At 35.8% G+C, this 15743-nt stretch overlaps 1 protein-coding gene across 5 annotated transcripts in view; it reads right to left on the bottom strand.

Moving 5' to 3' along the window:
* Positions 1–7009: 7009 nt before the first annotated feature.
* Positions 7010–15743, bottom strand: part of LOC131145598 (uncharacterized) — a 39824-nt gene continuing 31090 nt past the window's right edge. Inside the window, exons 7-8 of one of the 5 annotated variants that reach the window (XM_058094772.1) lie at positions 10880–11001; positions 7010–7318 (exon numbers count right to left, since the gene is read on the bottom strand). In XM_058094772.1, the coding sequence (XP_057950755.1) occupies positions 10889–11001 (113 nt within the window). In that variant the 3' untranslated portion in view covers positions 7010–7318; positions 10880–10888. Of the gene's footprint in view, positions 7822–8319; positions 8383–10873; positions 11002–11354; positions 11465–15743 lie in introns of those variants that run through there. The other 4 variants (XM_058094770.1, XM_058094771.1, XR_009134171.1 and 1 more) reach the window with 4 other exon arrangements.

Here is a 15743-nt window from a genome sequence, read left to right as displayed (position 1 = left end):
GTACGAGATCAATTTATCACTTGAGGGCTTACTGAGTAAGGTGAGTGCCTTAGTATGCTTTAGTTGTGACCTTTGGAGATATGTATTTATGTGAATACAGGTGGATGTATGATGTATGTTAGAATGTAGATGGATGTAAAAAACTCTGGTGTTGTATTTGTTGAAAGATTTTAGTTATGTTTTTCGCTGCATAAATGATATTAGAATGTGAATTATTAGGTAAATGAATTGATTAGTAGCACTCTGGGCCCACTTAGGGGGTCGGGGCGTTACACAGATATCCACAGATATTATACAAAAAGATGCATGTACACATACACTTTTATTCAAATAGTTTCACAGATGGATATATATATATATATATATATATATATATATATATATATATATACACACACACACATATGTTTATTCAGATCGGTATATATAGTATTTACAAAATGTTATGTTTTCCTAAATGCCATAACACTCGGAGTATATAAACAGATCATACAAATAGAAAATACAGACAAATTATACAGTTATAGTATCAAGATGCTACAGATATTATAGTGTTTACAGTATAGATTATTTGTGTTACGGTTATTTTGGAAACATAATAAAAACAGTAAAAAAGTGTGTGTGTGTGTGTGTGTGTGTGTGTGTATAGTATCATATCCCTGTGGAAAGAGTACAAACATATACAGTTTATAGAGCACGGTACCGTTGCTATATATAAATAGAGTGCAATCACATATCTTAGATAGTGTGTGAGTACCATCAACAGTGCTCGAAGAGTATGCAACTCCCTAGTTCGCTGGATTGAGGGGACCGGTTTGACGAGGTAGCGGCTAGTCACGCCCCTAGGAGAGTATGCAGTTTGGCTGGGCTGAGGTAGTGTAGAGTATAGTGACTTATCTGGAGGGCCAACCAGATTAAGTCCCGCCTACAGGCCGCACAACCCAGTCATGAGAGGTTAAATCATGACATACAGAGTTTCAGGGATAAAAGCATAGTTATTTATATGTATACAGTTTTACAGCTTTTGTCGTATGTAGTACGATATAGCCGTATGAATGATAGAAAGTTCAGATGATACAAATGTTTTAAGCTACTATACATGTGTCTTATAGATTTTCCAGATCATGTAGTTTTAAATATTATTATTATAATTTTACGACTCAATTGCCACACACTAGTACTAACATATTTCCATTTACTGAACGTCGTCTCACCCCATTACTTCTAACATTTTTTAGGTGAACCAGTTAGGCAAGCAGATCAGGCTCGCGGATAGAGCGTCCCTTTATTGCTCTGTATTTAGGGTAAGTTGGTACCGGGAGGTTTGAATTTTTGGGGAGGTGGTACTGGTACATGTAAATATAATATGGAAGAATTTTTGGATTCTGGTATTGTACGTATATTTATGGTTATGTGATCTATGTTTTCTCCACTGCATAGGTGTGCCCATTACATATAGATATTGGGGTAATATATCAATGTACACACACACACACACACATATATATATATATATGGAGAAAATTTTGAGGATGTTACAATTCTCATTTCGACAATTTTTACATTTTGTATGTTTTGTTTCTTCGTCGCCCAACATTATGATCTATATAGCATAACTGTTTTTATAGTTGTCCTATAAAACTTTTCTTTTAATTACAAGAGTATTTTATGATCATAAAGCACACTTGAGACACTTCTCTGTTCTATCGAACTTGTTTTAACTTTATGCATTAAATCCTCTTCAATTTCTCCTTCAGCTTGCATGCATAATAGATCCCAAGTATTGAAATCTACAAATGTTATTTATATCTTAATCATCAAATTTTATTTTGTCTCAAATATTCCTCCTACTATTATTGAAATTGCATTTCTTATATTTTGTCTTATTTCAACTAATCCCAATGTCTCTAGATTCAATAGTTTCTCTCCATAATTCTAACTTAGCCTCTACTTGGCCCTTAATTTCATCAATCAATACAATATGATGTGCAAATGACATACACCATGAAATCTGAGTTTGGATACTCTTAGTTAGTTGATTCATCGGTAAAGCAAAAATATAAGGGTTCATATGCAAGTCCCTCTTCTTTTCCCTAAACTATTGGATTAATCTTCTTAAAAGATATATAACTTATGTAGTAGATCTCCTAGCCATAAAATCCAATTGATTTTCTAAGACCTTTGTTTCAAGTCATAATCTTTGTTCAACTACCCTTTCTCATAGTTTCATCGTATAACTCATAAGTTTAATTTCACAATAGTTATTACAATTTTGAATATCTCCTTTATTTTTGTATATAAGTATCAAAGTGTTTTTCTTCCATTCATTTGCCATTTCTTTGTTTTTTATAACTATATTAAATAAATTAGTTAACTATTATAATTTCATTATCATCTAAGCATTTCTAATTCAATTGGGATGTTGTCTTTTCCTCTAACTTTTTCATTTTTTATCTTTTTTAGTGCAAATTTAACTTCATTAACTCAAATTTTAGAAAAAAAAAGTTCTCATATTTTTAGTTTTTTTCTTCATTTGTCAATTCTAAGATTAAGTCTTCTATTTGGTTTTCATTCAACAACTTACTAAAGTAAGTTCGTCATCCTTCTTTTATGTCTTGTTCCTTAACCAAGACAACATCATCCTCACTTTTTGTACATTTTACAGTACCTAAATCCTTACATTTTCTTTCTCTGGCCCTCACAACTTTAAATATATCTCTTTCTCCTTCTTTTGTATCTAATCTATCATACAAATTATTAAATGACTATATTTACCTTCACTATGGTCCTTTTTTGTATCTTTTCATGTCTTTTATATTTTTCAAACTTATCCACGTTTCTACATTTTTTTCACATTTTATACGAAATTTTTTGTCTTTACAACTTTTTGACATCTTTATTCAACCACCAACTTTTTGGCTATTTGAGAATCTTCTCCCTAAATCATCTAAAATTCATTTTGCTGTCTTTTTAATAGAGCTACCTATCCTACTCCAAAGAGTATTTTTATCTATCTCATCCTCTCAAATCCAATCACCATCTTTGATTGTTTTGTCTTTAAATTTTATTATATGTTTTCCCTTTAGGTTCCATCGCCTACTTCTCTTACACTAGTTTATTTAATTTTGTCACTTCTATTTTTTAATACATATATTGTTGACTTTTTGAATCCGATCTCTGTTTTGATGCTGGCAAACCACATGTATCTTATGTGTGTGCCCAGTGTTTTGAATAGGTTTACAATTTAGAATACACACACAGAAGAAGAAGATGAAGCCAAAAAGCTCACATCGACTGGCGTTTTCCACAAAAGACAGAAGAGTAAAGAAGAAGACATTTGTTTTGTAATTGTATTGCATTTATTTTTTTATCTTTGTCCTGTAATAATGCATGCATTTGCATGATATGGATGAATGCTAGATAGACCCTAGGGACCAACATATTTTACCAAAAACCTTTTTTTTAAAAAGACTAAAATTATACAAAGTTTTTGAAATAGTTTTAGGGTCAAAATATTCATTGTTAATGCTCTCGGTCGATCGAACCAAACTAGTAATAACTAGTTTGGTCGACCGAACCACTGTTAGCCCAAAAGTCAAAAGTTTGACCTGCAAAGATCGACCGAACTTGTGGAGTTATAATTGGCACGGTCGATCGTTCTTAAATGAACGTATCATTCACGGTCAACCGAACTAAAGTGTGTTTGACACCCAACTACTTAATCGACTGAACCTTGTAATTCAAATAGGCCAAGGTCGACTGAATTTATAGGAACGGTCAACCAACCTTGTCTTTGTCGACCGAACCCATGAAGGGGTTCAGAATCGCCCTGAGATAGTTGGCCGAACCTGCAGTTCAAAAGTTCCACGGTCGATCGAACTTGTCAATATGATCGACCGAACCTCTATATGGTCAACCGAACCTCTTGGGTTGAAAATTTTTTAAAGGGTTAAAACATCATTAACTTTTACTTAAACTTTTCTAAAATACTGAGCGTGTCCCCAACATTCATACTTTCTTGAAAATCTATAAATACCCCCTTATTTGCTTTCATTACCAACTTTGATTAGCCTAAATTTTCTCTCAAACCCCTTGTTAATCAAAGTTCCCCCAAATCATTTTTATTATCAAAATCATTATTTTGTGGCAAAATTTTTATACAAATCTCTCCAACTCTCTTTCATGCATTTATTTCAAAATCATTTTTGAAGAGAGTATTTTATTTAAGGCATTTTATTTGCATATACTCTCGCTATGCACTTAATCTTTGAAAAACATTTTTGAGAGTATAGCTTAGGTTTTCTCCCAGTTATTTCTTTAGTAAATATTTTTTGGAGAAAATTAATTTTACAGCACAAATATTTTCTTGAGTTTAAATGTAACGCCCCTAGAAATGGATATGCTTGGGAATGTAAAATAATAAAATAAAATAAAATATTAATTAAATAATAAATTAAAAGACAAATAATAATAATTATTAATTTAATAATATAATATAATATAATAATATAATGTTTTATATATATATATGGTTACCTGAAGGATCTAAGATCCTTAAGGATTTTACTGCGCCAATCTCTCACGTCTCTCTCCCTCTATCTCTCTTCTCCTCACGTCTTCGTCTTTTTCCTCTCACACTTTCCTTGATTTTCTCGGCCAAATGGGCGCCGATTGAAAAAGTTAAAATATTGTTGGGATCCTATCTCCGCCACCGACATTTTCACTTTGTATGCTTTTTCATTTACAGTCATAACAAATTGCGTGCACACATTTATTTTAAATGAGATACACGTGTGTGCCTGCACATATTGCTTATTCAGTTTTTACATACACAATCATAATTAAAATGAGATATGATATGTGATGAATCGGCGTAAGTGTTTAAATTAGCCGAAATATTTTAAAACCCAATTCACCCCCCTCTTGGGATCATACCAATTCCAACATATATCTATTTCATTTTTTAACACATATATCTAACCCTAAGACTCTATATTGTGTGGTTAAGTTTTCACCTAGGATAACTTTACAATCCTTGCATGATAAATGATTTACCCTCCTAGTTATGAAAAAAATTATTTGACTTTTATTTTTGCCATTTTTTAAGATTATCAAGTGTTCTTCTCTCTTCTTAAAATAAGTATTTCATTGTAATAAAATCATATGACATAGGAAAGTCTAAGATCATCTCCCCATACTCCATAACCATATCCCTCATGTATCCTCTCATAACATTCATTATTCCTTCCAATGTGTCCATTCAAATCTACTCCTATGAATATTTTCTTATCCCTGATATGTCTTGTATATTACTATCTATATTTTCCAAAAATTGTCTCTAAAGATTTTTTTTTTAAGCCTACTTGAAAAGCATAAGCACTAATGATATTTATTATCTCTTGCCCTATGATCATCTTGATTTTTATAATTTTATCCCCTACACTATTTACATCTGTAACACTATCTTTTAAGTTTTTGCCTACATATGGAGTATGATATTAAAAAGCCCCTTCCACCTATCTTCTTTTATGTAATGTGAAAGCAAATACCAACTAATATTTCCTTTTTCTCATTTTCTTAAGCAATTAATTTTTGAATCTATGCAATTAATAGCACAATCTTTAAGCTATGTGAAAAAATCATAATTAATGCCACATTTATTATGTGTGCGCATTTTTGTATATATATGGCGATGTATTCATGGGAAGGCATCTCAAAATCCCAAATGCCAAAACTCTTCTATACCTTGACCCAAAATATCCAAGGAGAGTCATGGCCAATGGCAATATTGTATCATTTTGCATCCTCTCCTTCTTGTTTCTTTGTATTGGAGAGATAACAAGTGTAGCGGTAAGTGCACCATCAAAATAATTATAATTTTAAATATTAGTGGATATAAAAAAGGGGGAAGTTTATGAATTAGAAACTCACTTAAGATGTGTGTGTGTGTGTGTATGTGTGTGCGTGTGTGTGTGTGTTGATGTAGGCAACAACATGGTGTGTGGCTAATGTCACAGGGACAGATGTTTTGTATCAACAAGCCATAAAGATTTCTTGCGGAGCCCCTAGGGTGAATTGTGCACCAATATCACCTGGTGGCATATGTTTTGAACCCAATAAATTGGCTAATCATGCAACTGTGGCCCTCAATCTCAACTATTTAGCCAATAATGTTTGCCCTCGTCCATTTGGCATAACTGCAGTAACAAATCCTTGTGAGTATCCTCTCTCTCTCTCTCTCTCTCTCTCAAACACACACACACACATTCATCCAAAAATTTTGAACTTGAACCCTATTTAAGTACGTGGGTCAAGGTCTTGGTCGTTGGACATTGACGGCTAATCAAATATGGAATTTCATATTTCTAGTGAAGACTTGCAATATAAAATAAGGGTTCAAATAAGTGCTGAGATTACCAAGAGAATTGTTTGGATGACTTGACATTGCCCAACACGCAGTTGGATCACACCATAGATCCTTGGATCAAGCTTTGAAACACCGGGATGAACGCAGCTATGTAATGGAGGGGAAGTGGCGGCCGTGTAGGGGGTATTTTGGTGTGGCCGTGTGGATGCATTGGAGGATGGTTAGAACTCATCTAAAGTTCTTCGTGCACACTTTGAAATATGAATATGTATGCAGCAAATGAAATGATGGATTGGTGGCCTTGGGGTGTAACTTGGTGATGGCCGTGTGGGTGATGGAGGGATGTCGTGAAGGTGGAATAGGGATGGAGTCACTGGATAGAATAGTGGTCTCTCACCACCTAATCTCCGATGAGAACGATGTAACCTCTCACTATACAATCACAAGGATTGGACAAAGCTTAAAAAGCTTCAACAAAGGAATTTCCTTTCAATATCAATACTTTACTCTCCACATAGTTCATACAATGAAGGGGTATATATAGCTAGCATGGGGGGACAAAGCATTAATAAGCTTAGCTAGCATGGGGGGACAAGGACATTAAATAACTAACAATTCCCACACAAACATGAGAGACACAAATAATAAAGACACCAACTTACTAAACACATTAATTACTCTTACAAGTTACTAACAAAATAAATCCTCCAACTTTCTAAACACAATAAATACTAACACAACTTGCAACACACACAACTTACTAAGACATGCACATGCAAGCAAGCAAGTTGTCTTGCAAGATTACAAATTAAATATAAAACAAAAGTCAAAGGGAGGCCCAATTCTATGTGGGGCCCAATGGAGCCGTGTGGGGCCCACATGGGTCTTGAACTCGGACTTGCTTCAGCATCTCTACTGGGGTCTTTCTCACAGCGAAAATTCTTCAAGCATCTACAAAATAATCACGAGCTGATGTGGACATCTGGGGTCGTCTATGTGTCAGCATATCAACAAAGGAAATGTGGACATCGGGAGGTCGTCCACGAGTCATTATGTCGGCAAAGGAAATGTGGACATCAGGAGGTCGTCCATGTGTCACAACATTTGAAAATAAGATGGGTAGGGCATGCTGATCCCCATCACAACCTATCCTACTGCAGATCAAAATTTCAAATACTGGATTTCATTCACACGCATGTCACCAGCGCGGCATGTGCCACCGGTGGTGGTCGTCCAGCAATGGTTTCCCTGGTGCTGGTAGATTGAGGGATGGGGATTGCAGTAGTAGCAGTGGTTTGAGAAGGAAAGCACAGACAGGAGTTCTTTTGCCAGTGCATGGCACCACAGAGGTGGCTGGGTAGCGATATTTTGGGGACCTGCTGTAGAGATATTTTGGGGATCTGCTGCTTGGCATTTTCTGTCTCTGATGGTAGTGGTTGTGTTGCAAATAGTTCCTGAAAAGTGGAGTTCAAAATAGGTTCAGTGGCTGTTATTTTAGATTTCACTGCGATGAACAGTGCAGCAGTCATACTGAAATTTCTGATATGCAACAATGATTACGGAGAAATAGGGAATGTGGAGAAGGAGAATAGAATAGTTTGTGGAATTGGATAGAAATGGAGTTGGATTGAAGGAGTGATATGAAATAAGGGAAGCTACAGCAGTAGTCTGTGAAATTGAATAGATCCTGTGAAAATAAGATAGGTAGGGCATGCTGATCCCCATCACAACCTATCCTGCTGCAGATCAAAATTTCAAATACTGGATTTCATTCACATGCATGTCACCAGCGCGGCATGTGCCACCGGTGGTGGTCGTCCAGCAATGGTTTTCCTGGTGCTGGTAGATTGAGGGATGGGGATTGCAGTAGTAGCAGTGGTTTGAGAAGGAAAGCACAGACAGGAGTTCTTTTGCCAGTGCATGGCACCACAGAGGTGGCTGGATAGCGATATTTTGGGGATCTGCTGCTTGGCATTTTCTGTCTCTGATGGTAGTGGTTGTGTTGCAAATAGTTCCTGAAAAGTGGAGTTCAAAACAGGTTCAGTGGCTGTTATTTTAGATTTCACTGTGATGAACAGTGCAGCAGTCATACTGAAATTTCTGATATGCAACAATGATTACGGAGAAATAGGGAATGTGGAGAAGGAGAATAGAATAGTTTGTGGAATTGGATAGAAATAGAGTAGGATTGAAGGGGTGATATGAAATAAGGGAAGCTACAGAAGTAGTCTGTGAAATTGAATAGATCCTGTGGTAATACCAAATGATGCAAAACAGCAATGAGTAATTACAGCCAAGAGAGAAATTGGAAGGGAAAAAAAGGATAGGAGAGGGAAACAAGAAGATACAAATGGGGGGAAAACTCACATTCACTTCAATTTTCAAATTCACCAAAAACTAGAACTTACATAGCTTCCACACTTTTTTATAAGAAAGCCTTAAGGTACAAGAGAATTACAAATAAACCCCAAAAGATACAAGAAATAACAAATAAGCCCCTAAAAGTCACATTGATTACAAACAAACCCCACACACATAGGCTTACTACAAATTGAAAGTTCAACTAAATATATTCGGGTTTAGGACCCAACAATCCTTTGATCCAATTCTTCTCCATTAGTCTCTTACAAGGGTCTACCCCTGGTCCAGCTTCTGGTTCTACATCACCTTCAGACCTTGTCTGCCTTCTTTATTTTGGTCACTAATGTGTTGTATGATGATGAGGGCCACAATAGGGATTTAGTCTAGGGTACTACTGTAGGCATGGATGAAGTGGTTGTCTCTCATCTGGAGTTTGATGTTGATACAATTCTATTCTTATCAGATGCCAGGAAGTCTTATTGTAACGGGCTCACCATTTTACATGGTTTTAGAGTTAGTTTTGGGTCTTAATATTTAAATTAGCCAAGTGTGGTCTAGCTGCTATTAATCTGAGTCCAGGGGTGACTTCTAGGTTTGCTGTTCTTGTAGTGTGTGTGATTCTGAGTGCACTATAAATTATTTGGGAGTTCCTCAACTAGATTTCAATCAGATGCACGAAAATAAGGCCAAGGAAAGCAATCATTTTGCGCATTTTTGTAAACTAAAATTTTGACCCTGTTGATGCGTGTTCCATTCTAAAGTGCCAAAATGAGCTTAATAAATGCTAGCAACTGGGAATCCTCAGTCTGAGAGGTTTTGGATCCAGTGTTGATAAGGTCTCTAAACATCTTGATGGGTGGAGGGAGTGTCCTCCTTGGGAGGTGTATTACTGTAGTCCAGGTGCCTCTTTTTATGATTAGGAACCAGCAACATACCCAAGAATCCCTTAGCCATAAGATCAATTTTTTATGGAAACATCCACAAAAAATAATTTTTTTTTTTTTTTTCAAATATACTTTAAATGGATTTCTTAAAATTAATAAAAATCAAAAATTAAATTTTTTTAGTGGGCCTAAGGGGCAGGTGCAGAGTTTCTCTTTTAACCTAAGTCGTAAATGAATAAGAACAATCCCATTAAGCCTATATGATATTTTCTATTATAAAGTTCCAAAAGAAACTTGCTTTAAGCACATTATTGAATACCTATATGACATTGGGGGCATGTATGCACCGTGATTCCCTTCAAGCTTCATGCCTGCCTAGTTTTAAGTACTCAGCTCTACAGCATTCTCTTTTAGTCTTATTAGTGTTAACTGCAAAGATGGATGAAAGAATCTTGATAACTCAAATAGCACAGATACATTAATAATATAGCTACATAACATAATAAGATTATTGTGACAAATTTCTCAAACTCTGACATTCCTGGATCCAGCATAATCATATTCTAATGTATGTGGTTCAAACCTTCCATAACTTGCAGTCAACTATCGAGTAGCTAGAGTATTAAGAACAGTGCCTAAAATAATCAGCAGATTATCTGAAGGGGTTCCAAGTAGACAGCAAAATGTCAACAGATGCAGTTTATCACCCTAAAGCACCCCTAAGTTTCATGCACGCATATTGTGCAATGATAAAGGGCATCCCCGGGCCATGAGGCTCCACGCTTCGCGAGGGTTGGGGAAGGGTCATCAGTGCACACAGCCTTACCCCTGCTTTTATGCAAAGAGGATGTCTCCTCGGACCCGAACTTGTGACCAAACAGTTACAAAGGAACAACCTTACCATTGATCCAATGTTGTGCAATGATAAAAAAGAATATTTTCCCTTCATAAATTCAAGGGCAAACAAAAGTTTCAAAAATAAATGTTACAAAAGCTATGAATGACTGACCAATTTATAATTTGGAAGCACAAGAGTGCCATTGTTACATTACCACCTGTTCCAAGGGGTGGTGGTGGACCCAGAAAATATGAAGAGGAAACAGTATCTAAATGTTAACCCACATCAAATACAACAGGTAAACCTATATTAATCACATCTTATTACCTACTAACTTTAAAATGTAACAACATGAAGTTCCAGGAACCAAACTATATTATGAATGTTTGAAAAATGAAAAATCAATCAATCAAACAACTGATTGGGCACCTGAAGTATTTACAATGGTGATTTCCCTGGTATCCCTGTATCACGGGGATACCTCCTTGGGGTAGGGCGGTCTTTAGTACAAACAATGGCAGTACGCTGTCCACGAAGACTCTGTGATTCAACTGGATAAGATAAAATTAAAAGAAAAGGTTAAGTCTTCCTCCAATAAATCTTGGTCTTAATGAAGCAGGTCGTGAGACACTATATAAATTATATAGTGTAACACCATACTTGGAATTTGTAAGTTAATCTGGAAATGAAAAATCTGCAACTTTCTTTGTCAAAAAACATTCAGAACCAACTTGACCAAGTTGATTAAATGGTGGCCAATGCATATAATGAACAAAAAATGAGATTGACCATGTTTCCCACAAGCCACATAAACAAATAAAGAGAAATCATCTAGTGGGAAACCTGTTAGCAGAGTTTGACATGATTAAGCTTAACCAATCCATGCTAATAAGACAGTCCTTACAGTGGAATCCAATAACACTGCACTTGATTTGTGAACCTTCAAAGACGAATGTGAGCCTTGGCTTTGATGTCCTAGTCCTAGGTTAGAGTCTCCGGGGCTTTAAATTTTGACTAAAAAAAAATATATTGTAAATAAAAAACATCAATGACAGGCATTTGGTGATAAGGGTGCAATCACTGTACTATAATAACTATAGTAAACATATTCAACCAATATAGAATGAAATTCAAAAATCAGTTTAATATTAGTTATTATGCAAATGCAACTAATTTTTTTAGGCATTAAAGATTGAATCAAATTCTGTAGCTAATATCTAAGTTCAATTTTGCATAAATTTCAAAATTGTGGAAGAGAAGGCAAGCCTTGGATCAAAAGTAAGGTTGCAAGCTATTTCTGGTAATAATCTTTAATTCAAAAAAGAAAAGAAGATTTATCAAGACAAATTTCAATTTGGGTTTTGACTTTCAATTTCATTTTCTAGGAAATTTTGTTCCGTAGTCAAAATTTTGACAAATTTCATTGAGATTTTAATAACTTTTACATGATTTGTGGAAATTTCAATAGAAAATTTGTAAGACAGAAAAAATTGACATTTCAATTTGAATTGGGTGGAAAGCCAAAACTTCAACAATGTTGTGGAAATTTAAGGCCATGAGAGTCACTAAAAATGCAAATTTTCGTCTAGATAAGAAGCCATAAAATGAAACTAGCATAATTTAAGGGTGAAATTTTTAATTTTATTAGGAAAAGGAAGAAAGAAAGAATACAAAAAAAAAATGAAAATAAAAACAAAGGGAATAATATACTCTTCTACTACAAAACGAAAACAGCAAGACAAAAAACAAATAATTACAAGACAGCTCAGATGGAGCAAAGCAATCCAATCCCGCTGCAAATCTTCCATAGACAATAAGCCAAAGGAAGTCATCACCAAACACCAGAACAATGCAAGAAAAAACACCCTACTCCAAAGCAATTTCAGACAAGTAGCCACACCCATAAAAGCTTTGGCGTTCCACCCCAACCAAAATACTCCAAATGATAGCCTTACAGACATAATTGAGCATCTCCAAGAAACTTTGCTCTCCTTCCCCTTCCCATATCCCCTAAAAAAAATAGTGCAAAAAGCCTCCAAGGAAGAGGGGCATATCCAATTCTCACCAAAAATATAAAACAAATTGCTCCAAAGAAAAAGACAGAGACATTAGGCAGCAGGTATTCCATCTTTGTTTATGAAGAAAGTCAATAGCATTCATTTTCTCAAGGATTGCAGACCATGACTTTAAAGGAACTATACCTTTGCAAACAAAAGAGTAAAATAGCAAAATGAATAGCATGGGGACTATGAATCAAATGAGAAAAGAAAGATTAGCAATAATATTCCCTATGAAAATCTAAACTCCAAAATCTTTTATCACTTCCCAACTGGAAATAAAAGGAAATCGAGCACATTAATCAAAAGGGCAAGCTCGTTAGTCTCTCTCTCATTAATGTTCCTTACAAAATGAAAATCCCTAGAATGCCTACCCTCTTGCAAGAAGAGGAAATCTAAATAGGGGGTTCATTAAAAGTAGATAATCAAGAAAGATAAGGATACACGAGCCAAAAGAGCCTCCCCAATCCATTGATTCTCCCAAAAATGGATTCTTTACCCATCACAAACTCCATGCCAAAAATTAGGGAAACAATAACAAACCAAAACACAACTTCCCAAGGATACGAGTTAGTGATATTACCCCCAACTTTAGCAGCCCACACGTTTTTATAAAAGTCCAAATTTCAGCAAATTCCCATGCGCCAAAGAGAATCAGGTTCAAAGGGAAAGCGCCATAAACATTTCCCTCACCAAGGAAATGTTTTTGGGAACCAAAATAACAATTAGACCCAAACCTGTGTCCCTTTTAGACCTAATCACACAGTCACACTCGCCCACCCTGCAAGGTTATCTCTATCTCACATTCTCATTCACCTACTCATGAGTCTGACCACAAAATCCATCATCAATTTCTCTAATCCCCATGCTATTCTCACAGGAATTTTTAAAAGAGAAACTTTAACACAGGGAAATAAAAGAAAGACGAGCATGGATAAGAGTAACACAACCCCCTTGAGTGAAGAAATCTCCCTTCCACTCATCCAAATTCCTAGAAACTCTCTCAAAAACCAGGTACAAGAAGAATCAGCAGTAGGATTACCACCTAAAAGAGCAGCTAAATAAGTCATAGATCAACTCAAAACATCACCATACCTATTTATAATGGAGTACCGGAGTTTACAATACGAATGTCCATCATGTGACCAACACGTGTTGAAAATAATTTAATGTTTCTATTTTCTAACACTTTTTGGAGACGGCTAAAGCTGCTAAACACACTAGACATGGGATATGGCTGGGACATTTCTGGGAATAAAAGCTCTGCTTTGTCCCTTTATTTCTGTCCTTGTATATAACATGCCTTAATAAATAAAATTGACAAGAGAGACAAGAGGTGCAAAGAAACTTCAAGAATAAGCCCTAGGAGTCTGCCAGGCAGCGACTGTGCATGGAGCACACTTCACCATGGACCTCCCAGGCTTCCCTTGCACTGCCAGAGCAGCAATGACCAGAAGGAGTGAATCACCATTGGAAGATGTTGCTTCTTCAGTTCTCTCTCTTAGATGACCATCCATCAGTAACTCTCTATGTCTGTTTTATTTTTTAATTTCTTGATGAGACATCACCCATTAGCCATGTGACCATGACGGAGCCTTTCATCTCTGTACCTGACTACCTCTGCCCCTTTGTTTTTCCTTTTTTTTTTTCTGCATTATATATATATATATATATATATATATATATATATATATAGTGAAGGGAACCTAGTGGTTGATGCCCAATGAGTGACAGCTCACTGCCAATCCGCCCCTAGGCTCTGTTCCTCTCTTTTTTCAAAACCTGGTAATATTAAATTATTAATCAATTGTAGGGTGCAGTGGTGCATTGAATCAGAAGTTTGTTTTATGTGACTGTAATGGCTTTGGAAAGATAGATTTCATCATTCTCTAATGAGTGACAGCTAACTACCAGCCTGCCTCAAGTATCAATTCCTCTCGTTTTGTAAAAACTGATAACATTAAATAATTAATCAATTTTAGGATGCAGTGGCGCACTGAATCAGTGGTTTTACATTATGTGACTGTAATGGCTTCAAAAAGACAGAATTCATCATCCTCTACTTCTATGACCAATAAATTTGGAACTGGCGCATCATATGATAATGCCCCTCTGTGGGCTTATGTTACTAAGGACATTGAATAGGGAAGGTGGATATTCAAGTTTCTATTGCAATTATTATCAGCATATTTATAAGGGCCCATGTTCTAGGGTAAAAGCACATTTCCTAAATATTTCAGGTGTGGGGATAAGGGTTTGTTCTACAGTGTATTAAAATGCAGATATTGGAAAATGTACACCCCCCACCCCCGGGGAAAAAAAAAAGAAAAAAAGAAAAAAAGAACTAAGCAAGTGCCATTGCCATATCTCTGCCAGCACTTTGGCCAATCAACTACCCCAGACTCATTATTGCTTAAGAGGAAAAATACTGTTGGAAATTCCCCATTGGAGAATACCTTTCAAATGGAAGCGAGGGATCATTTGGAGAACTTGATTTCTAGGATGTCTTATTCAGGTGGGCTACCCTTCCATTTTTCTAGAAATCCATACCATTTGGGAGCAGTGAGCACATAATTATGCTACCAACAATACTATTGTTGGTTTTGTTCCTCCTTGGTATGATGCTTTGAGAACAACTCTTTCATAGAAAGAGAAGGCACATATAGATAGAATTTTGCAGGCAATCAAAGGGGCTTAGAAAGCAAAAGGGTTGGGTATTGTATGAGCTGGCTGGAGGGATCCACAAAGAAGGACACCAATTAATTTTACAGCTATATTGGAGAAGAAAGAGCATTACATTGGATGTTGTCGTGGAGGCTGGGCCAGACTATGTGGTCCAATTGTTACTTATAATGCAACTTTATAAAAGATGTGATTCAAATATGGAGTATATTTTTTGGAGTCCATGTCATGCACACCCTTAATCTTGCTTTGAAGAGTATAAGTGCAGAAAAAACAATGATCAAAATGAGATTGCTGGTTGAGAATGCAATTGTATACTAATGTTGCTGAGGAAGGTGCTTTTATTTGCACTTTCATCACAAATCACTCAATGTAATTAGACATTTTCAGCGAGTATGTGCCACTAAAATTTCTTCCCATAGCCAATACTAGGCATGCTTCAACAGTAGTTAAGCTCAAAAGATTGAAGCTAATAAAGACAAGTCTCCAAGCCACGGCCATTAGTGATGAGTGGCCAAGTGGACTTCTTATAAAGAAGATGATGTTAGGAAAAA

The sequence above is a fragment of the Malania oleifera genome, chromosome 13 (genome assembly GCF_029873635.1).
Source record: "Malania oleifera isolate guangnan ecotype guangnan chromosome 13, ASM2987363v1, whole genome shotgun sequence".
Taxonomy (NCBI): Eukaryota; Viridiplantae; Streptophyta; class Magnoliopsida; order Santalales; family Ximeniaceae; genus Malania; species Malania oleifera.
The sequence above is the reverse complement of the archived record's forward strand: the minus strand, read 5'-3'. Positions and strand labels throughout refer to the sequence as shown.